The sequence below is a fragment of the Cnephaeus nilssonii genome (genome assembly GCF_951640355.1).
Source record: "Cnephaeus nilssonii genome assembly, chromosome: 2".
Lineage (NCBI taxonomy): Eukaryota > Metazoa > Chordata > Mammalia > Chiroptera > Vespertilionidae > Cnephaeus > Cnephaeus nilssonii.
The window spans coordinates 22,245,186-22,271,298 of NC_137073.1; the positions used below are offsets into that span (position 1 = coordinate 22,245,186).

General features: G+C 47.7%; 1 protein-coding gene across 5 annotated transcripts in view; it reads left to right on the forward strand.

Moving 5' to 3' along the window:
• Positions 1-26,113, forward strand: part of CLEC16A (C-type lectin domain containing 16A) — a 223,008-nt gene that overhangs the window by 65,380 nt on the left and 131,515 nt on the right. For all 5 annotated transcript variants that reach the window (XM_079785204.1, XM_079785205.1, XM_079785206.1 and 2 more), the window contains exons 11-13: positions 3,561-3,690; positions 7,653-7,753; positions 25,158-25,280. In XM_079785204.1, coding sequence (XP_079641330.1) covers positions 3,561-3,690; positions 7,653-7,753; positions 25,158-25,280 — 354 coding nt within the window. The remainder of the gene's footprint in view (positions 1-3,560; positions 3,691-7,652; positions 7,754-25,157; positions 25,281-26,113) is intronic.

Genomic DNA, 26,113 nt, shown 5'->3' on the forward strand with positions numbered 1-26,113 from the left:
CATCCCTGTAACAAGTGCTTTAAGTGATTCATTTAAGACTAGTAAGGGGTGGTTCAATAAATTTAAGAAAAGAAGTGTTTATAGATTAAGCAGTACATTAGATGTGTCCTGTATATAAAAAAGGTTAAAACAGGGATTCATTTGTGGGTTTGGAATGGATTAATTCAATTTACATTATTGAATTTGCATGATCGGTTTTCGAACAAATTGTTTCTCGAACAGCCTTCTGGAACGAATTAAATTCGAGAATCGAGGTTCCACTGTAAATACATAATTTACTCATGCATCTCCCAAATATATATACACTTATTTACTATAAATTATACATTTGATGTTATTATGCTAATGTTCTCTATACTAATAAAAGGGTAATATGCTAATTAGAGCGGACGTCTTCCAGATGTCCATCTGGACATCCATTCGGACAAAGCCACAGCGGCTGCAAGGCCGGGGCTCAGGCCTTGCAGCTGTGGTGGCCAGCAGTGGCAGCAGCAGCAGGGTGATGGGGTCAGCGCCTTCCCCTGATCTGCCTGGTTGCCTCCCGCAGAGGGATACCAGAGGCAGCAGCAGTGACGGGGTGATGGCGGTGCCTTCCCCTGATCAGCCCGGTCGCCTCCTGAAAAGGGAGGTCAAACTGTGGCTTAGGCCTGCACGGGCCTAAGCTGTCGGTAGGACCTTCCCTGAGGGCTCCCGGACTGTGAGAGGGGGCAGGTCGGACTGAGGGGACCCCCCAAGTGCACGAATTTTCATGCACCAGGCCTCTAGTGTACATTATAAAACCAATAAAAATTGATTTTTTAAAAGATGAGAATAATTAAAAGAATCATCTTGCATACCCATTGAGGTATTTGTACCCCACTGTGGAGAAGACAGGAGTAGCTGGGGGGCATCTGAAGGAGGTTGGTGGAGGTGAAGGTGCAAGGACAGGAAAGATTGATGGTTTCCAGTCAGCAGTCAGCACCACCTCCTGCTCATTGCCACATCCATGTGCTACTTGCACTACTGTTTGCTCAGTAGTTCTCTGAATCCACTCATTTTTTTCTTAAATTTAGCCTCATCCTAAGCAGTAACACCCCCAAAAGAACAGATTTTCTGTGCAGTTAGAATTTTCTTCTAATGCACATTAAAATAAATGCAAAACTATGCAAAGAAAACATTTGTCCACATACCACGTAAAAATCATGTCAGCCCCCAACTGTGTAGTGGGGGACAGCCCTGTGGGAGACTCCAGTCGGTGGCATCTGACTCCAGACCACAGTGTCGGGGTAGAGGCTAGTGAGAGCAAGGGCCCCCGTCCCCTGCCAGGGTCTGGGCCCATGTGGACCTGTGAAGGATGCAGTCCTCCACGCCACAGGATAGTCACAAACAGTCATTCCTGAGAGTCCCAGAAGGGTGGTGGGGATGTGACACCTCCCTATGAGAATACTGCACAAATTGGATGCAGGATGGTGGGGCTGTGGGTCACCCCAATATATGTTGCAGCTACCAGAACCTCGCACATTGGGCTAGACCAGTCATTCATTTCTCCATTCCAGAGATCTCTATTGAGCACCTTCCATGTGCTAGACACTGGAATAGTAGTGGAGAGCAAGGCAGCTAAGGCAGCCACTCTTATGAAACCCACATTATAGTAGGGGAAAGCAGGCAGGCAACAAGCAAATCAATAAATAGAAAGTATAAAATCCAGGGAGTTATAAATGCTGTAAGTGAAATCAAGATAAGGGTGGAGGGGACAAATCTATCCAGAAGAATTTCAAATAATTTATGTAGCTACTCCCCCCTCAAGGAGAAAGAACCTAACTCCTCACTTCTTAAGTGTGGGCTGTGCTTCATGCTTGCTTTCAAGATTATGGAATGAAAGGGGGACAAAAGTACCTTTCCAGTGGAGAAACCTGAGCAGCACACGCTTGGCCAAGTGATGCAGATAACATCAGCAGTCATGAGTCATGTTGATACCCTGTACCTTTGATATGATGTGATGAGAAGGGCACTTCCCCTCTGTGGTCTTCCTCCCAGAAACCCCTAACCCCAGTCTAATTATCAGAAAAGCATCAGGCAAACCCAGATTGAAGGACGTTCTGCAAAGTATCTGACCAGTTCTTTTCAAACCATAAGGTCATCAGAAGCAAGGAAAGTCTGAGAAACTCATGGCCAACAGGAGCCTAAGGAGACATGATGTAACATGGGATCCTGGATGGGATCCTGTAACAAAAAAGGGTATTAGGAGAAAACTAGGGGAATCTGAATTCTGAACGATGCAGTTTAATTAATCATTTGAAGAGGTAAAGGAAAAACAGGTGGAGATGGTCTCTGAGAGGTCTCTGAGGTAGTGACATCTGAGTCTGACATGATGGGATTGAGTCGTGCCTGGGTAGGGAAACATGGGTGAGAGCATTCCAGGCAGAGGAAATAGCCGGGTAAAGATCCTGGGGCAGAAACATGCTTGGGCCAGTCAAAGAAGAGTGAGAAAAGCTTAGCACAGCTGGAGTGGTGCTGGGTGGAGAGGGCCAGGAGGTGAGGTCAGAGGTGGACGGGTGCCAGGCCATGCAAGGTCTTGACGCCATGGAGGCATTTGGATTTCATGCTGAATGTGAAGTGAAGGCAGTGCGGAGTTTTGAACAGAAGGGTGACATGAGCTCATTTCCACTTAAAATCACTTGGGTCTGTGTGAGAGAACAAACCAGGCAAGCAAGAAAAGAAGCAGTGGCCAAGCGGGGGCTCCTGTGTGAGTCCAGGGAACGACGATGGCAGAGGTCATGTCAGAACCCGCTGTGCTCCCACCTTTCTGGAAATAGAAACACAGGTTTACATTTTAATTATCTTCCCCACCCCCATTTTGTCTCCCGAAGATGCGGGAAATGAACTGAAGTCTGAGTTCCAAGAACTATTTGAAGGTCTGTACCTGTGTGTCAAAGAACTCTTAATAGGACACCTTACAGCGCAACAACCACCATCTCTAATGCAAGATGTTTTCCTTCATTGGTTCATACCTCTTTCTGAAAAATAAAATGTGCCCCATGCTTAAGTCAGTTGCTACAAATTGCCCTTCTTTAATTGGGAAAAATAAAACATGGTTCCTAACCTCTCTGCGCCTAGAAGTTGTAAATAGAAAGGGAAAACAAAAGGCTTCAGTCACATCAAAGCTTTTTCTAACATATAAACAGTTTCAGAGTGTTTTCAGGGAATTTGGTTATGTCTTATTAACCACATGTTTCCTTGCTGCCTCAGCTCTTTGGGGAAGGAAGTGTGGTATCAATAAAGTAAAATAAATTACTATTTTTTTAAAAAAAACACCTTGAAATAAATAAAATTGTAGTTTGTTCTTTCTAGTCAAAATCAGGGCCCTGTTTCTTGGTGATGCCAAGATGAAAGGAAAGAGAGGTTCTGGCCTTTGTCTTATATTTCCCCCAGCATGTTGCTGGTGCTCCTGTCACCACTGTTGAATATTTGCTTGATGTGTTAGGAACAGTTTCTGGGGCTTTGTCTCAACCACGAGTATGTCTATAAACTAGGTCTGGGAAGCTATCTGGGCTCATCCCAGTCTCTGTATTTGCTTCCAGAGATAGAGATGGTGATCATGGAGCGCAGCAAGCTCCCCGAGTTGGCGGCCAGCACCTCCATGCAGGAGCAGAACACCACCGATGAGGAGAAGAGCGCCGCCACGGGCTTGGAGAGTGTGCAGTGGAACAGGTGGGAGGCCCAGCCTGTCAGGTGGGGTACACTCGTGCTGATGCTGGGGAGGGCTGCCCACAGCCAGCCTGGGGTTACTGCTCAGCCTCTGGGATGAGGAGATGGGCTCAGCAGTGAGGGTGGGTGCCTTGGCTGGGGTGCCCCCTAAGGATAACCCTGGGCCTCTTCCCACCACCCAAATGGGCTCGTCTGCTTCTCAACCAAGCCACTTGCTTCCTGCCTTTCCCTCTACTTCAGCCCTTGGCCACCAGAGAGCCAGCTCTTCTCGAGAGGCATGGGGACGGAGCTGACACTCAGCACTCTAGCACAGCGGGCACCAACCTTTCGGACCTCACGGACCACCAGTGGTCCGCAGACCACCGGTTGGTGACCGCTGCTCTAAAAGTTTCCTTAAACCAGCGGTCGCCAACCTTTTGGACCTCACGGACCACTGGTTGGCGACCGCTGCTCTAGCACACTCACCCCTTGGAAAGAGAATGAGCAAGACATGATGCCACCGCCTCTCCCCGCCCCCACTCCATCCCCCAAGCACTGCAATTCTGGGCCCTGTTTTAAAGGGTATGGGAGGCCCTGTAACCTTGTACTGGCCATTCCTGGAAGGCCCTGGGAACAGTGTTTGGGTCTCCCTGTCTCATTCATTCTCTGCCACGCACATGGCTATCCACAGGGCCTGCCCTCTTGACTCTGCCAGTATGATTTAATGCTGCTGTCCACCTTTGACTTGGTGCCTGATTGTTTATTTCAGTGATGGCCTGCCAAAGCTACATGCTCTTAAACCTTCAAGATGCCACATTTCCTGGAACCTTGCTATAGCACCATCCCTTTCGGAATAGACTTGGGTAGAAGACTGCTCCCAGGGTGTGCAGTGAACTGTTAGGAGGGCTCCATGTGTACTGGCCCCACTGCACAGACCCCTGTAATAACCTCCTAATCCTGCTTTGGTGTTAATAAATGCACAGCAGCGTGGTTCCTCTGTCAGCCTACAAGGAATTCATTTCCTGAACCCTGAGGGTGGGGTGGTTGAAATTCACACAAACCCCCACCCTATTTATTAATCCTGCTGGAAGTAAAGAGTTGCAGCACACTGTTTTCCCTCGGTGTCTTACTTATCTCTTTGCTTGGCAGATGTTTCAGTTACCTAACAGGATTAATTTTTATCATATGCACAAGGGAGCCATTTTTAGTTTTGGTTAAATAGAACACACTGGAGTGCAGTGTGGGCTATTGGTTGTTGTAACTTACAAAGACCTTTTTGATTTTGCTTGGCAGCAAAATATGTAACTTCTGAAGCTCTGAAAATTAAGGAAATCATTCTAAACACAGAAAGAAAGGGGAAGCAACCTTTAGATGCTTGGCACAGCATTAGTTAGACTATGAATAATTGGAAAAACCACAAATGACTAGAAGTGGGGGATGCTCAAGCAAATGAAGGTGCGTCTGCTTAATAGATTATTGGCTCTTGCTTTTAAGTGAATACTGTCATTATGTGTTCAGTTTCTTAGGATCCAGTAAATGGAAACAGAGCACATACTAGCATTTTACATAGTATGGTAAAACTATAGCTTTGCTAAAGGAAGAAAAATATCCAGTGTTGTCTAAAAAAAAAGGTGAACAGACCAAAATGTTATATTTGAATGTTGGGGTTAACACTTCTTTTTCCCCCTGAATTTTAGTGAAGAAAGGGATTTTCTTAGAGTTGATTGAGATTGTTCCTTAACATTTGGTGACTTTAACTGGTATATTCTATCACATGGTTTACAATGGAAGCTAATCCTGGTGCCCTGAGATGGGCTGTGGCCCCAGGAATTTTTGGTTCCGAACCCTGCTCTGTCCTGTGACTGAATGCCAAGGGGAGTGGCCCAGGTGGGAGTTGTCTTATCTTCTCTTTGAAAAGGTATTGAGTTGTTGGTTGTCAGAAACGCCGCCAAGGACTACTGTCCTCCCAGTTCCCGGCACTGAGCAGGGAGGGGGGCGCTGAGGGTGAGGGAGGGGGACAGTTTGTTCTTGATATGAATTGGATCTTGACATTGGTCCACTTGTCTGAAGAAACAGCATAATACAAAGTGTAACTGTTCTTGCATATGGGCTATATCTGTATTCAGGGTTAGATATATGCCAAGAAACTAAAAGCCATTCAAAATATTTTCTTTAAAGTAAAAAAATAAATAAAAAGTCTTGAAATGTGTAAAGAAGGAAAATAAGATTTCCGTGATGCCAGCATTCAAAGGCAGCTTTTACTGACATTGTGATTATTTCCTGCCAGGTTTTTTTTCAATGCCAATTCTATGGGGATTTTTTCCTCCTTCCTCCCAATAACTTATACCATGCCATATTTGTAATTTTCTTCTTCTTCTTTTTTTTTTGCCTAATCAAACCCCAGATTCTTTTTCATTTGTTGTACTCTTAGTAAACAAAAAGCTAATGGCTTCATAATACTTCATTTCATAAGAGATGATACATCCTCCCAGCCCTCCCTCTGCTCCTGGACATTTGGTTATTCACATTATTCCCAAATGAAAATACAATCCAAACTCCAAGCAGCTGGTTTATAAGAAAGCATTTTCTACTTTATCCCACTTTTAATTTGAAAGTGCTATCGCTGTGGACTTACAAAAACCCAAATGCACACATTGCAAAACTATTCACGCATCTGAAAGGTGATGCTCAATCTGGGACTCGGGAAACAGCCCAAACATAAACATTCCCTTTAAGGTTCTTCCTTTCATTTCTGTGTGTCCCATGTTGGTTTGAAATGTATGACAAGTACATTTTCACTACTTTCTCTTTGGCATTTTTCAGTGTATATTTATGGCATTCAAAATTCAAAAAAAGTAAAACAGGTTATGTGGTATTTCTCTGCCACAATTTCACTCCCTCCCCCCCCCCCCCCCCCCCCCGCCAGACAACTGGTGTTGACAGTAGCTGTGTGTCCTTCCAGGGGTCAAGTGTGCCTTTGGTCACTCATTGAGGCGCTCTGCTCTCCTGGCTTAAGCCTGGCATCCAGAGGGGCAGCCGCAGATGGTCACGGGATCAGAGTCTCTGGCCTAAGGGCCAGAACTGTGCATATTCTATTTCCCTTGTGTTGAGTCTTTCCTGGCCAGGCCCTCACCTGGAAGGGCAGCATTCAGGGCGTGCGGTTTGTGATATTTGCAGCTACTCCATAGATCTTACCCACAAAGCATCAGAGGTGGGAGACCTCATCGATTCTCACCAGTCAGGGAAAGTCAGCCCAAGAAATTTCTGGGCCAGGACCTGCTGAAGTGAGATCATGGAGAAATGCCCTTGAAATATTCAAAGTAGAAATCAAACCACAATTCCTGTGTACCAGCACTTTCCACTGTGTACCTGGCCCTATGTTAAATGCCTTTCAGTCTCATTTCACTTGAATCCTCATAATAACCTTGTATGGGTTTAATCCCTATCTCACAGGTGGGGAAATGGAGAGGTTTTAGATAACTTACCCAAGGGTGTGCAGCTAAGAAGAGGCAGAATCAGAATTTGAGCCCAGGTGGTCTGGCTCCAAGACCCACATTCTGAAATTGTTCTGACGTGGTGCCTTGTCTGGTATTGTTAGTCTGTCACATTGCCCTGTTTTCTTCATTCTCTTGTCACTCTTTGAAGTGATGATGTGGTCTGTCTGCTCTGTCTCTGCACACTGGCATGGGAGTGCCACAGAGCAAGGACTTTGTATCATTTATCCCCAGGGTCTGTGACAGCTGGTGAACGATTGCGGAGTAATTAAGTGGTCTGTTCCTCAGTCTCTTTCCCCTCGAGACAGCAGCTACCCTGGGGCAGAGCCTGTCTCTCATTTGTCTTGTGTCCTCAGTGCCTGTCCTGGCCTGGGTACATGGTGGGCTCCCTGCATGCTGGTGGCAGAACTGTAAGAGGCAAAGACTAGCAGGTGGGAGAGGAGAAGTGTTCATCCGTGCCACGAAGCTCATGAGTGTCCCTCCTCTTTCCAGGCCCTTCCTAGACATGGTGTACCATGCCCTGGATAGCCCAGACGATGATTACCATGCCCTTTTTGTGCTTTGCCTCCTCTACGCCATGTCTCACAACAAAGGTAAGCCCACTCACTTCCCTGTCTTTCTGCCATCCCTGCCCTCTGCTGTCTGGAGGGAAGGAGAAAAGCTCCTTTTCTTGAGGAATTCATTCCCTTCGTGTTTTTGATGGACTCCCTCAAAACTTCTCTTCAACCTTATTAGAATTTCTCAGGTGTTTTTCTACAGACTAAAGCCATAGGAATTGGTTACTTATGCAATACTAGAGGCCCGGTGCACAAAATTCGTGCACGGGGGGAGGAGGGGAAAAGGTTGTCCCTCAGCCCAGCCTGCACCCTCTCCAATCTGGGACCCCTAGAGGGATGTCCGACTGCCCGTTTAATGGGCAGTCGGACATCCCTCTCACAATCCAGGACTGCTGGTTCCCAACTGCTTGCCTGCCTGCCTTCCTGATTACCCCTAACCACTTCTGCCTGCCAGCCTGATCACCCCCTAACCACTCCCCTGCCAGCCTGATTGATGTCTAACTGCTGCCCTGCCAACCTGTTTGCCCCAAACTTCCCTCCTCTGCCGGCCTGGTCACCCCTAACTGCCCTCCCCTGCAGGCTTGATCGCCCACAACTGCCCTCCCTTGCAGGCCTGGTCCCTCCCAACTGCCCTCCCCTGCTGGCCTGATCGCCCACAACTGCCCTCCCTTGCAGGCCTGGTTCCTCCCCTGCTGGCCATCTTGTGGTGGCCATCTTGTGTCTACATGGGGGCAGGATCTTTGACCACATGGAGGCAGCCATCTTATGTTTTGGAGTGATGGTCAATCTGCATATTACTTTTTTATTAGATAGGATAGAGGCCTGGTGCATGGGTGGGGGCTAGCTGGTTTGCCCTGAAGGGTGTGCCAGATCAAGGTGGGGGTTCCCTTGGGGCGTGGGGCGGCCTGGGCGAGGGGCCTGTGGTGGTTTGCAGGCTGGCCACGCCCCTCGGCGACCCAAGTGGAGGCCCTGGTATCTGGGATTTATTTATCCTATCTAATAAAAGAGTAATATGCAAATTAACCATCACTGTGCTGTACTCACAAGCCACGCCTACCAGCCAATCAGGAGTGAACATGCAAATAAACCCAACCAAGATGGCTACAGCCACGGAGAGCAGGAGGGAGGCTTGGGTTTTCCCAGCAATGGAGGAAGCCAAGCTTTCCGCCTGCCCTTGCCGGCCTAGGCCTCCACTCAAGGCTACAAAGTTTCAATTATAGAAGATACATAAATCCAAACATTAATGGTGGCAGCCCCGGAGCTGGAAAGAGCAGGAGGCTAGGATTTCCCCTGGCAATGGAGGAAGCCAAGCTTTCCGCACACCCTGGCTGGCCCAGGCCTCAGCTTAAGGCTACAAAGTTTCAATTATAGAAGATACATAAATTCCAACAGAAATGGCTGCCACCACGGAGCAAGCAGAAGGCTTGGCTCTGTTCCAGGCTACAAAGTTTCAATTGTAGAAGATAAATAAACCCCAGATACCAGGGCCTCCGCTTGGGTTGCCAGGGGGCAGGGCTGGCCTGCAAACCACCACAGGCCCCTCGCCCAGGCCGCCCCACGCCCCAAGGGAACCCCCACCCTGATCCGGGACATCCTTCAGGGCAAACCAGCTGGCCCCCACCTGTGCACCAGGCCTCTATTTTATCTAATAAAAAGAGTAATATGCAGATTGACCATCATTCCAACACGCAAGATGGCTGCCCCCATGTGGTCAAAGATCCTGCCCCCATGTGGATACAAGATGGCCACCACAAGATGGCCAGCAGGGGAGGACAGTTGGGAGGGACCAGGCCTGCAAGGGAGGGCAGTTGTGGGCGATCAAGCCTGCAGGGGAGGGCAGTTAGGGGTGAACCGGCCTGCAGGGGAGGACAGTTAGGGGTGACCAGGCCTGAAGGGGATGGCAGTTAGGGGCAAACAGGCTGGCAGGGGAGCAGTTAGGCATCAATCAGGCTGGCAGGGGAGTGGTTAGGGGGTGATCAGGCTGGCAGGCAGAAGCAGTTAGGGGCAATCAGGAAGGCAGGCAGGCGAGCAGTTGGGAGCCAGCAGTCCTGGATTGTGAGAGGGATCCCAGATTGGAGAGGGTGCAGGCTGGGCTGAGGGACCCCTTCCTCCCCCCCCCCACCCCGTGCACGAATTTCGTGCATCGGGCCTCTAGTCTTCTATAATTGAAACTTTGTAGCCTGGAGCAGAGTCAAGCCTTCTGCTCGCTCCATGGCAGCAGGGGATTTATTTATCTTCTATAATTGAAACTTTGTAGCCTTAAGCAAAGGCCTGGGCCGGCCAGGGCTGAGGAAGCTTCATCGCCGGGGAAACCCCAGCCTCCCTCCTGCTCTCTGTGGCTGCAGCCATCTTGGTTGGGTTAATTTGCATACTCGCTCCTGATTGGCTGATGGGAGTGGCTTGTGGGTGCATTGGAGTGATGGTTAATTTACATATTACTCTTTTATTAGATAAGATGGGGGCATGGGGAGGGAGGGGATGATTCAGGTGTGTCTATCTGACCCAGACACTGCATTCACACCGTGGTTTTCTTTCGACCCCTTGCTTTACAACTGCCTTAGTGTCCGACCTCTTTCCTAGCATCAGAACTGAAATTAGTCAAAGTGTAATCTTGGTTTTGCTATTTATAATAGTTGATGTTCTCATTCTGGGTTCTGAGCTAAAATAGACTCTAGGTGGATTGTGTGGAAGTGTAGGTTTCCTTTCTGAAGAAAGGTGTGGTTCTCCTGCTTCCCCTGTTGAGGCTGAGTGGTCAGGATCAGACTCCCGCAGAGCTGACAGATTTGATTAGGGTTCATTCATTCACTTCCTCCCTGGGAACAGCCTGGTGAGTGCCCCATCTGGCTTGACAGAGCAAGTTCTGAAACCTCCACATTAGAACCTCTTCCAAGAAGAAATCAAGGATATTCCTCAGCTCCTGCAACGACTGGGCTTGGCATAGAGGAGACCTTGCATCAAGGGATGTTTTAGTAGGTTTTTCTTGAGCTTATTGGGAAGTAAGTGGAGGTGGGTTTTACTAAGCCTATGGCTAGAGACATTTAAAAAGCACTCAACATAACGTGCATCGGCACATCATTTCACCTCCCTATAGAATTTCCCTGTTCTTTTTAATCACATGTCTGTGCCACTATTTATTCTGCCATTCCCTAATTGAATGGCACTGAAACTATTTCCAGCCTTTTCCCTCTATAGACAGGAATGACCAATGAAGCTCCTCTTCCTCCACAGTCTTTTTCACTCCCATGGCTTTGCGATCCCCATTAGCTCCTGGCTTGGTGCCTGGCACACAGAAGCCCTCAGTTACTGGGGGTAAACAGACCTCCAAGAGACTGAACTCCTGCCAGTTGCATCCTGGACACTCTACCTAGGTGTTTTAGCAACACCTTGAAACAGTCTGTCTGTACAATACTCATCCTCATAAATATACCCTCACCTCGTCATACTTCCTGCCATTCCGGTTTAGTTGAAATTGCCAACCAAGGTTGAGACTGCCATGACCTTTTTAGCTCCTTCCCTCCTTGGATCCCAGCATTTAGCCATCAAGTTTTGTCAGTGCTTTCTTCAGACTGTCTGACCAGCAGAGTTTAACTCAGTGTAACTCAGTGCGTGGCTCTAAGCTAGATGCTGGAGGTGAGAGCCAAAGACATAAGAGCAAGAGATATCTGGGCACATCATTCCAGTGGCTGTTATCACAGCCTTCCCAAGGGGTCATATGTTTTTTATAATCCATTCTCCATGGCACTGCAAGGTAATCCTCTGTAAGACTGTTGACCATGTCCTTCCCCTGGTCAGAAACCTTTAGTGCCTTCTTCTTTCCCTTAAACTTCACCCTCCTGTACCTGTCATCTATAGTATTCACACTCACCCATCATTCCAACTTGATGTGATTCCCCTGACTTCCCTTCACAGACCCTCAGCTCTGGCCCAGAGGTTAACATTTTTATGTAGTGCTATAACTCTTTCATATGGATAAACTTGCTGTTGTGCTCATGAACTCTTGAATGTTCTTTTGGTTACAAGCAACAGAAGCTATCTCTCATTAATCTAACTAAAAAAGTTTATAGGAAGCTCCAGGGGCAGCTCAAGAAGTTGCTGAAAAGCTGAGGGAAGGGCAGGAACTGACCTGCTCTGAGGACTTCTCTCAAGGTAGATCCTGATGTGGCCCCAGCAAATCCCAGGCTGAGAGTTTACCTCCATTCAAGTTCCAGATTCTTGGACAAGAGTATGATTGTTTTAGCTAGGTAGTATCTAACTCTGGAATAGTCAGATATGGCCAGGGGGCAGGGTAACATAACACAGAGTTAGCCCCATGAGCTAAGCCCTGTTTCTGGGACTGTTCCCTGAGAAAGGAGCTCTTTGAAAGCCTGGCAGCCACCCCAGTCAGTGCCAACATGCCTACCTGTTTCTGGCTAGTTGGCCACCTTCTTGTATTTCTTTGTGTTTTTTTCCTACCATTTTCTCTATCCCATCATCACCACCTATTAATATTTTGCCTATAAAACATCCTCTCAGAAGTCACCTTCTCCAGGAGGTTTTCTATGATCCCTTCAAGTGATGCGCACTCTGGGTTAGTACCAGCTAATGTGGCAGGCACATTTTTCACATTACTGGATTCAATTTGCTAAAATTTGGCTAAGGATTTTTGCATCTATGTGCATGAGTGATATTGGTCTGTGGTCTTCTTGTAATTCTCTTGTTTACTCTCAGAGATATGCTCATTTTATGGAATGAATTGGAAGTATTCCCTCCTGAATTTTCTGGAGGAGTTTTTGTAGAAGTGGTATTATTTCTTCCTTAACTGTTTGGTAGAATTCAGCAGTGAAGCACTCTGGGCCTGGAGTTTCCTTTGAGGGAAAGTTTTTAACTACTCAGTTTCTTTAGTAGATATAGAGCTATTGAAGCTTATCCGTTTCTTCTTGGTGAGTTTCATCTATACTGTCGAGTTTGTTGACATACACTTGTTCATTATATTTTTTATTATCCTTTTAATGTCTGTAGGATCTGTAATGATAGCCCCTTTCTAATTCATGGTATTAATAATTTAGGCCTTCATTTTTTTTCTGATCAATTTGGCTAGAGATTTATCAGTTTTATATTAATTTTATTGAAATTTTTAAATAACTTTCTTTTGGTTTTATTGATTTTTTCTGTATTGTTTTTCTGTTTCGTATTGCACTAATTTCTGTTCTTATATTTGTTTCTTACCTTCAGCTGCTTACTTCAGATTTAATTTACTCTTTGTTGTTTCTTAAGATGGAAGGTTAATCATTGATTTTTAAGCTAATTTATTTTATTTTACTTTTTAAATTAACATACAGTAAAATTAACTTTCTGTGTGTAGTTTTATGTACATGTATGGATTTGTGTGAGCACCACTATAATTAGTGTGTGTTATAATGTCATCAACCAAAAATTCCCTCAAGTTATTCCTATTCAGTCATACCCTCCCATACCAGTCATTGATTTTTAAACTTTTCTTTCATAAAATGAGTTTAATGCTCTAAATTTCCCTTTAAGCACTGCTTTAGCTGCATGGAATAAATTTGATATATGTGATTTTATTTTTATGTGTTTTAAAATATGTTGTGATTTCCCTTCTGGTTTTTTTTTTTTTTCTTTCTTATTTTTGCTATTATCTGTGTCATTTCTAGCTATGTTTCTATTATTGATTTTTCTCCTGGTTGGCTTTGGGATATGTGTGTGTGTGTGTGTGTATGTGTGTGTACATACACATATATATATTAGAGGCCTGGTGCATGGAAATTCATGGACTGGATGGGGGGGTCCCTCAGCCCGACCTGCCCCCTCTCACAGTCTGGGAGCCCTCAGAGGTGGGAGGTGACCCAGCGATCAGGGGAAGGCGATGCCCCATCACACCTCTGCTGCTGCCACTGCCGGCAGCGCAAGCCTCGGTCGGCCCTGGTTACCTGAGCCTCGGGCGGTCCTGGGTGGCTGGGCAGCCGACATCCAAGGCTTGCCTGTGCCTCGGGCTGGCCCTGGGCAGCTGGGGGGCTGAGGGCGGGTCCGGCCGCACCATGCGCCTGCTGCTCCCCTGACTGGGCTGAAAGGACTGTGCGACTCTGGCGGGACTGAGGGGACTGGGTGCCGCCATCTTGTGGCTATGGGTGCCACCATCTTTGTCATGGCGTGATGGTCAATTTGCATATTCCCTCTTTATTAGATAGGATATACTAATAAAAGGGTAATGTGCAAATTGGTCAGGATGCCCTCATGGTAACAACCAAGCAGCAGGCTGTGTGGGGCGACCAGGTTGGCAGGGGGGGTTAGTGAGGGACAACCAAACGACTGAACAGCAGGCTGCATGGGGCAACCAGGCCGGCAGTGGGGGGCAGTGAGGGATGACCAAACTACCGAACAGCAGGCTGCGTAGGGCGACCAGGCTGGCGGGGGTGGGGGGCAGTGAGGGGTGACCAAAATACTGAACAGCAGGCTGCGTGGGGTGACCAGGCCAGCAGGGGGGGACAGTTGGGGGCAACCAGGCTGGCAGGGGAGGCAGTTAGGGACAACCAGGCTGGCAGAGGGGGGCAGTTGGGGGCGACCAGGCTGGAGGGGGGTGCAGTGAGGGGCGCCAGGCCAGTGGCGGCGGGGGGCAGTTGGAGGTGACTAGGCCAGCGGGGGCGGGGGAAAGTTGGGGGCAACCAGACTGGCAGGCAGAGGCAGTTAGGGGTGATCAGGCTGGTGGGGGGGGGCAGTTAGGGGCAGGCAGGCAGGCAGGCAGGTGAGCAATTAAAAGCCAGCAGTCACAGATTGTGAGAGGGAACCCAGATTGGAGAGGGTGCAGGCTGGGCTGAAGGGACCTCCCCCGCCCCATGCACGAATTTCGTGCACTGGGCCTTTAGTATATCCTATCTAATAAAAGAGTAATATGCAAATTAACCATCACTCCATGACACCCACAAGCCACGGCCACCAGCCAATCAGGAGCGAGTATGCAAATTAACCCAACCAAGATGGCTACGGCCACAGAGAGCAGGAGGGAGGCTTGGGTTTCCCCGGCAATGGGGGAAGCCAAGCTTTTCACACACCTTGGCCGGCCTAGGCCTCCGCTTAAGGCTACAAAGTTTCAATTATAAAAGATAAATAAATCCCAACAAAAATGGCGGCAGCCACAGAGCTGGAGAGAGCAGGAGGCTAGGGTTGCCCCCGGCAATGGAGGAAGCCAAGCTTCTGCAGCCCTGGCCTGCTTTGGCCTCCGCTTAAGGCTACAAAGTTTCAATTATAGAAATAAATCCAACAGAAATGACTGCCGCCACTGAGCGAGCAGAAGGCTTGGCTCTGCTCTAGGCTACAAAGTTTCAGTTGTAGAAGATAAATAAATCCCAGATACCAGGGCCTCCACTTGGGTCACGGGGGGGCGTGGCCAGCCTGCAAACCACCACAGGCCCCTCACCCAGACCGCCCCACGCCCCAAGGGAACCCCCACCCTGATCTGGCACACCCTTCAGGGCAAACCAGCTGGCCCCCACCCATGCACCAGGCCTCTATCCTATCTAATAAAAGAGTAATATACAGATTGACCATCGCTCCAACACACAAGATGGCTGCCCCCATGTGGTCAAAGATCCTGCCCCCATGTGGACACAAGATGGCCACCACAAGATGGCCAGCAGGGGAGGGCAGTTGGGAGGGATCAGGCCTGCAAGGGAGGGCAGTTGGGGGCGATCAAGCCTGCAGGGGAGGGCAGTTAGGGGTGACCAGGCCGGCAGAGGAGGGAAGTTTGGGGCAAACAGGTTGGCAGGGCAGCAGTTAGACATCAATCAGGCTGGCAGGGGAGTGGTTAGGGGGTGATCAGGCTGGCAGGCAGAAGTGGTTAGGGGTAATCAGGAAGGCAGGCAGGCGAGCAGTTGGGAACCAGCAGTCCTGGATTGTGAGAGGGATGTCCGACTGCCCATTAAACGGGCAGTTGGACATCCCTCTAGGGGTCCCAGATTGGAGAGGGTGCAGGCTGGGCTGAGGGACAACCTTTTCCCCTCCTCCCCCCGTGCACGAATTTCGTGCACCGGGCCTCTAGTATATATATATATATATATTTGACAGTTGTAAATATTACAGTATAGGATGCTGAAGTCTTTCTCCCTTTTGATATTTTTTGGCTTTGTTCTAGGACATGGATAAGTTTCTTGGAATCAGTTTGCTCCTTTTCAGAGCTTGCTTTTAAGCTTTATTGGTGTGAGTCCAAAACAGCCTTTAGCTTCTGGCTCACTTGGCCCCACTCCTGAGGCAGTCCCCTTCTAAGGACTCTGCTCCACGAGCCACCAGCCACCGTTAGGTGGTTAATCCATGGTGGCTGGTGGGCACATGGACTCTTCTCAGGCCTGGGTGAGCTCTAGGGGTCGTTCACCTGATGCATGCCAGGAGGTCTTCTCCTTTCCTTACATGCCTGCACAGAGCAGAACTTAGCTACCACCTCAAAAGGAACCCTCTGCAGACCTCCACAGCTCTCACTTCAGCTCCCTCTCCTCCAGTACTTTCTCCCTTCACGTCTATCAGTCTTGACCTCCTTCATCTCCAAACTCTGCTGTCTCATCTCAGAAAGACCAAGGGCTTTTCTTGGGTTTTCTTTCTCTGTGCTGAGGCCTGGAAAATCTTTCTGTACAGGGAGCCGAAGCATTGGGCCCACTGCCTTCATTTCCTCTCTCTGAAGCTCACTCTCCTATGCTGCCTGTTGTCCTGTCCAGTGTCTCATAACCATTGTTTTATATATTTGTCTAGCTTTTTAGTTGCTTGAATCAGGAGAGTAAATCCAATCCATCTTTGCTGGAAGCCATGGCATTTTAAAAAACGTTTTATTGAGGTATAGTTGATATACAATAAACTGCACATATTTGAGGTGCACAGTTTGATAAATTTTGGCATATGTACACACCTATGAAACCATCACTACAATGTACATAGCCATCACCCCAAATGTTTCCTCCTGTCCCTTTATCACCCTTCTCTCCTTCTCCTCTTTCACCCTCTCCTCAGGCAACACTGAACTGCATCCTATCACTGTAGATTAGTTTGCTTTTTCTAGAATTTCATATAAATAACATCATGCAATATGACTTCTTTCAATCTACACAGTTGTTTTGGGATTCAACCATGTTGTTGTGTGTACTGCTAGTCATTTCTTCTTCTTGTTGAATACTATTCCACTGTATGAATGTACCACAATTTGTTTATCCATTCATCTGTTAGTGGACATTTGGATTGTTTCTAGTTTTTGATTATTACAAATAAAGTTGATATGAGCATTTATGTACAAGTCTTCTATGGACACATATTTCTCTTTGTTTTGGGTAAATAAATACCAAGGAATGGGATGGGTGAATTTTATGACAGGTATATGTTGATTTGTTCTTAAAAAACTGTTTTCCAAAGTGGCTATAGCATTTTCCTCTTCATGTTTCCTCTCCCATTCTGGATTGCCCGGCTTCTGAAGGTAGAAAGAGACCGTGTCCCTCCCAATGGCCCCTTGCAGCATCCAACTTAGCACCTGCGTCAATCAGTCAGCATTCAGCCAGAGTTGGCTGATTGAGTATCTCTCAGCCAGGCAGCCGCTCCCCTAGGCTGCTGCCTTCCTCACAGCCTGTACTCAGGGCCTCACAGGGAAGATACTATCTGGAGGGTGAAGATGCCCGGCTCCTAAGGGCCAAGGGGCACCTGGGTGAACTCATCTTGTGGGTAGCTGGCTTTCCCTATGGGCTTTCTTCCTGGAGCCCCGCCCTGTGTGGAGAGGAGAGAAGTCCTGGCTTGCACACACGCTGCAGTACTCTTTGTTCAGTGCTGTGGCCCGGAGAGATCACCCACCCAGGTCCTATCTGGGGAGCCTACCTTTTTTCTTGGGGATTTCTTCTTAAAGGAGTGGGACTATGTATTTGAGGACATTTAATTTCTTCTTTTGTTTCCTACTAACACTATTCATTTATTTATTCATTTGCCCTTCTAAAAGCTAATTGTGAAGCCCTAATTAAATGACAGGCACTGTAATTAGTATTGAGAATACAAGGCGAAGCAAACAAATAATTTTATGGAAGCGAGTGTGACTGCTTTAAGGGAGCGTGGTGAGAATGGTGGGAGGGGACAGCAGCATGACAGGTGAGCGGAAACACATCATGGCAGACAGGAGCTTAGATTGTATTCTGATGCGGGAAGCTCTGAAGTTTGTTCAAGGAAAGCATTATGTAATCTGTGTGCTTATATGGGTTTGCTTTCTCTTGAAAGTGACCATCTGTTTTCTCTGAAATCTCCTTTGGTTCTAAAAGACCATGTAATCAGGTAGATCATGATGAGTTTATTCATGTAGTTATTCAACAAATGCATGTGGGCTCCAGCTGCATGCTAGGCAGTGCGCTCAGCATGGGGCTACAAACTCCAGGCCACCTGAGACCCTTGCCCAAAAAAGCGTCGGTCTGGTACAAAAGATTTGTAAGGAGACTGTGGCACAGTGGAGGCTGAGTACCTAGTAGAGGGTATGGACCAGGCCCATGGAAGTCAGGGAAGATTTCCCAAGAATACCTGGGCCGAAAGTTCAGGGGGCTGGGCACAGAGTGGCCAGAAGGTTGAAAGGGTAACTAGCAGAGGGCAGAGCAAAAGGGGGCATAAGAGCCTGTGATGATGCATCATCAGACAGATGGGCAACATGCGTATGGTGGGCAGGTTCTCTGAGAGATGGCAGGCTGGAGCCAGTCTATAGGGAATGAGGTAGGGTGGGCAACAACTGTGAACTACATACTACCAGCTGGGTGTGGGGGGATGTTGAAGGATGGTTCAGCCAGGAACTGACCTGATCCTTTCTGCATCCATCAGGATGGGTTCACGGTAGTTCAGCCAGAGGAGGGCGGGATGAAGATGTGGTTAGTGTTGAGGAGGTGAAACTTAAAGGCTTTCTCATTGTTTGACAGACATCTGCTGAGTACTTGCTACATGCTAGGCACTGCTGTGAGCGCTAGAACAAGTTTGATGAGTCTTGTTCAAGTGTAGTTAACTGATGGTGGTGGTGGTGCAAGGTGGTCAGGGAAAGCTGCTATGAGGAAGGAACATCTGAACTGAGGCCCAAAGAGTGAGTAAGAGTCAGCTCTGCAGAGATCTGGGGCAAGAGTGTATTAATAGCATGTGCAAAGGCCCTGAGGTGGCAAAGAGCTGGTTTGAGGATCCGAAAGCAGGCCAAGGTGAGGCTGACCAGGGGGCCAGGACAAGATTGTGAAGGGCATAGAAGGCTTTGAAAAGGAATTTAGATTTTATTCTGAGTTCAGTGGGAAATGCCTAAAGGATTTTTAATTAGAAGAGTGGCACAATGGAAATTTTTGAAAGAACCCTCTGGCTGTTGGATGGAAAGTAGATTAATTGGGGTGGGGGAGTGAGTTGCAAGAGGGAAGGCTGGGAGGCTTGTTAGGAAGCTGTTGCAGTGGTCCAGACACGGGCTAATGTGGATTGAATTAGCATGTTGGCTGTAGAGATGGGGAAAAGTGGAAGGTTTTATGATATATTTTGGAGTTAGAGCCAAGTGAGCTGATGGATTGGATGTGGGGGTTGAATGAAAAGGACACTTGAGCAACTATGTGGGACTGTTTACTAAGATGGGAAGACAAGGAGAGGAGCAGGACTGAGGGAGGGGGAGTTCTGCTTGATTTGAAAGGAAGGCTGCCTGGCTCAGTGGTTGAGCGTCAACCCATGAACCGGGATGACAGGGTTCGATTCCAGGTCAGGACTCCTGCCTGGGTCGCAGGCTAGATCCCCAGTAGAGGGCCTGGAGGAGGCAGCCTATTGATGGTTCTCTCTCATCATTGATGTTTCTACCTCTCTCTTTCTCTCCCTTCCTCTGTCTGAAACAAATAAAAACATTTTTTATTTTTTTAATGCAGGCTCTTTGTTAAAAAGGCAGGGAAAATGTAAAAAAAAAAAAAAAGTCTGGCTAATGCCCAAATCCTTGACTCATTGCCACTGTGTGGCTGGTGGTGCCATTTCTAGAACCAGTGAGCATGGGCCATGGAGCACTTTGGGGAGGAAGCTGGAGGGTTCAAGTTTGATAAACAGAGGCCCAGGAGCCGGGGGACCCACAGGGCAAATTGCCTAGTAGAGGAGGTACCACCTGGTTTGTGCTCTAGTCCTGGCCTATGGGCACAGGGTCTGCATTTGGGGAGGGGAGGTTGCGGTTTGTTATTGGTGGTGGTGATGGTTAGTTGGTTGGTTTTGGTTAGGCAGCAGGCAGTTAGCTGCACTTAACTTTCAACCTCTCTTTTCCAGATCCATACCCTCCAAGCAGGCCCCCTAATGAAATGGTCTCTTTCTGATAGATTTTTCATCATAAGACAATTTTAACATAAAAGCAACGTTAATAAAAACCAAATGTTAGCTCAGGCCTTCCAGTAAATCATAATAGATTAGATGCTGTACCGAAATGAATATCCCACAGTGGAAAGGGTTGACCGGTTGGAGGAAGGCGCTCGTTGTGATTCAATTGGGCCACATAATGAATTCTGGTTCATATCTGTAATAGAAAATGCAGCCTTCTCTCTTTTGTCAGGTCTGCAGAGCCCTGGCCCAAGGAGGGGGGTGAGGTTTGCAGCTTTTGTATTCTTAAAGGTTCCCCCACTTCACCCTCCACCCTTCTACTCCTGCCCCTCCATTTATTATTGTTTAACCAAGAGGAATCGGGCTTGTTTTGCTTTGCCGAGAAGTTACTGGAACATAGATGAGAGGTATGGGAAAGGTTGAAAGGTAATAGGATAAAGGGAGGCTTTCGCCATGCAGAGAGCTGGCAAAACAACATTTTGGATCTCGACTGACACATAATCAGAACTGGAAGTACATTGGAAATCAGCCCAACATCTGGTTAGCTTTCGAAATAGTTGGTCTATAGTTTTCCAAAGCTGGCAGTGCTTGCGTGACTATAGCCAAGGAGACCTTGCGTGGTCAAAAGAAAAAAATTATTTTGACCATTATTTTACCTAGCATTATTGTGGTTTCTTTATCCAAGTTGTCTACTTCTTTTTCTGTAACTTTGGTCTGGGTCTTTTCCACCCTTTGCTGGGGGCTACTGTTAAGGAGGAAGAATCCAGAAATCAGAACTTAGTGGGGAAAGCTTAGTAACTGGTTACTGACACTTCAGAGTTACACCCTTCCCTTCTTTTAGGATTCTTTGAATTAGTTAGTTGGGAAACCACGCCCACCCCCCCCACCCCCTACCCCTAGGGTTGTTGGGTGGAAGCAATGGAAAGGAAAGCCCTATTCTGACTCATTCTGCAGAGCATCATCTGACCCAGGTGGGAAGAACTTCCTGGTGTGTCTTCCCGGGCCATGGAAAGTGCATCTGGATTTCTTTGGAATTAGTCTGTCACTCAGCACTTAAGGGTTGAAGCAAATAGGACAATATATTTTCCAGTGTTTATTTCAGTCAGAGGGAAATGGCTAGCAAGGAAACTCAATAAAGTTGGCAACAAAACGTGCGTTTCAGTGACTGAACACCAATGAGTGTGTGTCCTCCCATGCACACATGTACCATTTTCCCTTTCATATGCAGATCATTGTCATATGTGACATTGGCCTTATTCACAACTCTCAGCTGTCAATTTGTTTGGATCCAGAAAAATGTCTGGCGCTTTTGAATTGCTGCGCAGGCCTCGAAATCCAGTTGCTAGCTAGGGTGGGATAATTCAGAGTAGCCAGAGGGGTTTTAGAGGCCATGGTGGAGAGAGAGACGGGGAAAGAAATGAGGTACCTGGCCCAGGAGGAGAAAGAATGGAGATCTTTAAAGCGGTTTTTTTAGACAAAATTTTGCCATATGGTGTATGGAATGGATCCTGCTCTGTTTCCCCATGGCTGGTGATGAAATCCAACTCACATAGAATGTGTTACAATACCAGGTCTGTTTGGAGGAAAATGCTGGAAATGTGATTACCTTGAATGGTTGAGGTAATGGAGACCCTTCAAAGTCAGCCACAGCACAGTCAGATCATGTCACCTCCTCTATCTGCCCTCCAGGGGTCCTGGCATTGAAGCCTTGCCTGTTGTCACCCTCCCCCCCAACATCTGCCTCATCACTTCCTCCCAAAGCTTCATACCACCCTCCCCAAGCTCTACCATAGCTCTGCATAATCCTCTTGGCCTGGCAAGTTCTAGCTGTCCATGTGCAGTTAAAGGTGAATCCAACCTGAGCAGCTCATCCCCTGAGCCGGCCCTCACACAGCATAGCGTGCCTTCTTCTAGCTTGATTTTTAGCTTTTGTTAGCTGATTTTCCTTTTTGTCCTTTTGTTCTTTTATTCTTTCTTTCCTCTTGGAATACAAACGATACAGAAATACATTAAGCCATGCTCAAAGTAAAAATTCCCATCAGTGCATGTTAATGACAGGCTGTAGTTATTGAACCATGACTACATACTTTTGACTGGATGCTGACAACAGCCCTGGGACGGGGTTACTGTAATTACCCCATTGCACAGGGGGGTTGGAGAGGTTAAGTATCAAAACAAAATTCCTTCTGCAACCTGAACACAGTGCTCTCCACCTCCACCTGACCACAGTGTGGAAGGTACCCTGGGGAGACTGAACCCCAGAGTACTGTGAGGCCTTCGAGATGATGGCTGTTGTCAGCAGAGAGGGAAGGCCCCTTGCTGTGGTTGGCTCACCGTGCAGGTAGTGGTCTGCTGGGAGTCTGAAATCCCCATCTGCATCCTGTCCATCTTTGTAATCTCAACCTGGTTCTAACTGTGCAATCTCACCCTGCCTCTATCTTGCTCTGTGACCTTGGGGATGTGATGTAACATCTTTTGTCCTTAATTTCCTCACTAGAGGAAGAGGTTACACTGGAACCTGGCCCTGTGAAGTTCTGGAAGGTTTTCAAGTCCCCCGGGGTCCCCTGTCCCCTTCACAGAGCTGCCAGTTGAGGAAAGTCAGAATAACCTTGGAGTCTTTCTCTTCCTGTCGAGAGAAGTTTTTGCCACATATTTTTATCGTTTCTGATAAGTTCTAAGAAACTAGGGGCGATAATAGGAAAGAGACAAAATGGAGCTCACCATAGAAATTCAAGCCCTGGTCCGAGTAGTCTCTCCCTGCTTTTGCCGGCCACCACCACAGTCCCGAGAGAGCCAGCAGCAGGGCTTCGTTGAAGTGGGATGATAGATGGTTCAGTCATAAAGTTGGGTGGTACTCTGGGCAGGACGAAGAGCCATTTTTTCCCAGGACCACTGACTGACAGTTCCCAAAAGGGCCAGAAACGAAAAGATAGAGAGATGTTAAGACGGTGTTGACATCTCTGGAAAAAAACAAATGCCAAACAGATTTAGTTGACATTCGTGGCATTTAATAAACCAGAATGCTTCGGAGTTAGACATGTCACATCAAAATGGAATATAGAATCCACAAATTAAATTTCCATTGCAATCAGATTTTTTGACAGAAGCCATGGTGATGGGGCGTGAGAGAGAGAACTACCCAACTCAAGCCCTCCAGCCGTCCCTCACCCATGTCATCTCCTTGGCATGACTTAGCCTCAGGTTCAGAGCTGGAAGGAACTCAATAAAACAAGCTATATTGTTATGGTTTCTTACGTCAGTGCATGTGGGGGGAGTTCCTTAGAATCCGGACAATCAGCTCTTCAGTGCCATCCTCTACTATTCTGTCAGGGTTCTAAACGAAGCGTCATCTAGTACTTAAGGGACCGAATTTCAAGAGTTCCCAGAGGTGCCACCTTCCCCCCTTTTGTAGAGTAACAGGAAGAGACGTGCTTCGAGCACAAACAATCTGTTCAGCTCTCCAGGCTTGGATCAGGAGAAATGTTTGTTTAGAAATGTTAGTTGGGAAGTGTGTTTTTCCAGAGCTTTCTCAGATGCAAGTGTGTTTTTCCAGAGCTTTCTTAGATGAGAGGATAAGGACTTGGAATGCCTCTCGTCCCACATTTGGCCTGTTGAAGTAGCCCAACAGGTCTTCCTGTTGCCCCAGCTTTCGGGTCTGCTTTAGGGGAAATGTCACTCTATTCACAATGAGACTGCGTGTTCCTCCCTCCTCCACCTCTCCCGTCTTGTCTTTTGTCTTTTCAAAGCTGTTAGTTTGTACTAGAGAAAGCATGATTCCTTTGCCTCTTAAAGACAGAGCCACTCCATGGATTTCACAGTATGTGTACCTTTCTGTCATAAGGTCTAGCCTAGTCTCTTTCTGCAGTGCCACCCCCTGGCCCAGCATGGCGCCTGCTGCTACAGCCTGTGGGTGTGTTTAGTGGTGGGCCCAGCTCTTTTGAGTTCGGTGTTAAAAGCTTGAGGTGTAGTTGTTGGGTATGACTGTCCTTTCCTTTCTGTCTGGTCTCTGTTTCTCTAGGTCTGTGTCCCCCACTGTGGCTTGTGTCTCCTATAGGAGTGGCACCCAGACCTGGCACAAAATGGCAGTGAAGCACACTGCGAAAGTTACACCTTTTTCCATTCCATTTCCATTCCCTCTGATTTCATCCAGAAGTGTGTTACCATTTGGGGCTAGTGTCTCCCATACCTTTTAAACACCCGCCAAGCTCCCTGTGTAACAGACAGAGTAGGCCTTAGGCCACAAGTAGCCAGTCAGCGGTCTTTGGCTAAAATGTAAAAACATTTTATTTTTATTTTTTTGTTGTTATAATTACGGTCAATATTGCAGCAATCTGATTTCCTATTGACATATAGTGATAGAAAATGTATGTTTTATTGTTTTAAAGGTAAATTTGCTTTATATATATATACTTTTTTTATTAATTTCAGAGAGGAAGGGAGAGGGAGAGAGAGAAAGAAACATCAGTGATGAGAGAGAATCATTGATCGGCTACCACCTGCATGCCTTACAATGGGGATCTGGCAGCAACCCGGGCATGTGCCCTGACCAGGAATTGAACCATGAACTCCTGGTTCATAGGTCGACACTCAACCACTGAGGGACTGGGCAGAAAATGTATCCTATATAATAATCCTATATAATAAAAGGGTAATATGCAAATCGACCAAACAGCAGAACAACCAGTTGCTGTGATGCTCACTGACCACCAGGAGGCAGATGCTCAACGCAGGAGCTGTCCATAGCCTACAGGTCCGATCACCTCTCAGTCCCTTCCCCTGGCCTGGCAGGCTCTGATCTCCCAATAGGGAACAGGGAAGCAGGGGTGGGTGGCGGTGGGGGGCAGGGCCAGCTGCCAGCAGCCAGGGAAGATGGCCCTGATCGCAGGCCAGGCCTAGGGACTGTAACCATGCATGAATTTCGTGCACCGGGCCTCTGGTATTTTAATATTTACCTAAGTTTCATTTACAGAAAATTCGAAGGTTAGTTATAGTATGGACAGCACACAGCCGTGGCAGAAATCATGAGGATGCACCATGGATGGCCAAGCTTGGGGAAGCCCTGCTCTAAGGGCCTTTTAGTATGCAGAGAGCTTGCGATAATGTGGCTCCACTTACTTACAGCTTGTTCCTTTCTCCATTCCAGGCATGGATCCTGAAAAACTAGAGCGAATCCAGCTCCCAGAGCCCAGTGCTGCTGAGAAGACCGTCTACAACCACCTACTGGCCGAAAGACTCATCAGGATCATGAACAGCGCTGCCCAGCCAGGTGCCTGGAGCATGTTGGCTGTTCACAGGGGTGGCGGAGTTAGAGGGATCAGGCCTCCACACCTGGCCCTTCTGGTGATCCAGGCAGATCTCAGCCACTCCCTCTGGCATGCACATCCGTAACCTGGGTCTCCTCTCTTTCTCTCCCACCATGGTGTTTGTGCCAGACCCTGTCTTTCTGTCTCCTTTCCTACCCTTCTTTGGCCAGTTTTGCCAATGTCTGTAGCCCTCATCTTGGGGTAGCCTAAGGCTGTGTTTGAGCTTGAACTAAGGCCGAGAGTGTGAGTGAGTGGGGAAAAAGATTTGGGTCAGATGCTTTTGATAATACAAGATGTGCCCAATGTCTGGCCTTGTCAGTCTAGTTCTGGATTTTAGTCAACACTGACCTACCACAGAAGGGCTACAAATAGCAGGCAGAAGGATCTAGCATAGTGATTCTCAACTGGGGACAACCTTGCCTCCCAAGGGACATTTGGCAGAGTCCGGAGACAGTTTTGGTTGTCACAGCTTGAGAAGGTGGCGCAACTGGCATGGAGTGAGAGAGGCCAGGGGTGCTGCTAAACATACCACAATGCACAGGACAGCCCCACACAAAGGATTGTCTGTCCCACGATGCCAACAGTGCCAAGGCTGGGAAACTCTGATTGCAAGGCAGATTCTCTGCAAAGGCAGAGAGAGGCTGGCAGGTTGGAGTAAGTGCATGGGAAGGGGCTCGACTGAGATGTGGCCCAAATGAGAGAACTGAGTTAAGCCATCAGGAGCAATCCAGGGAGTGGGCCCAGGTCAGGCTCAGGAAAACGGCCAGGGAGGGGGTTGTGATCGCAGACAAAAACT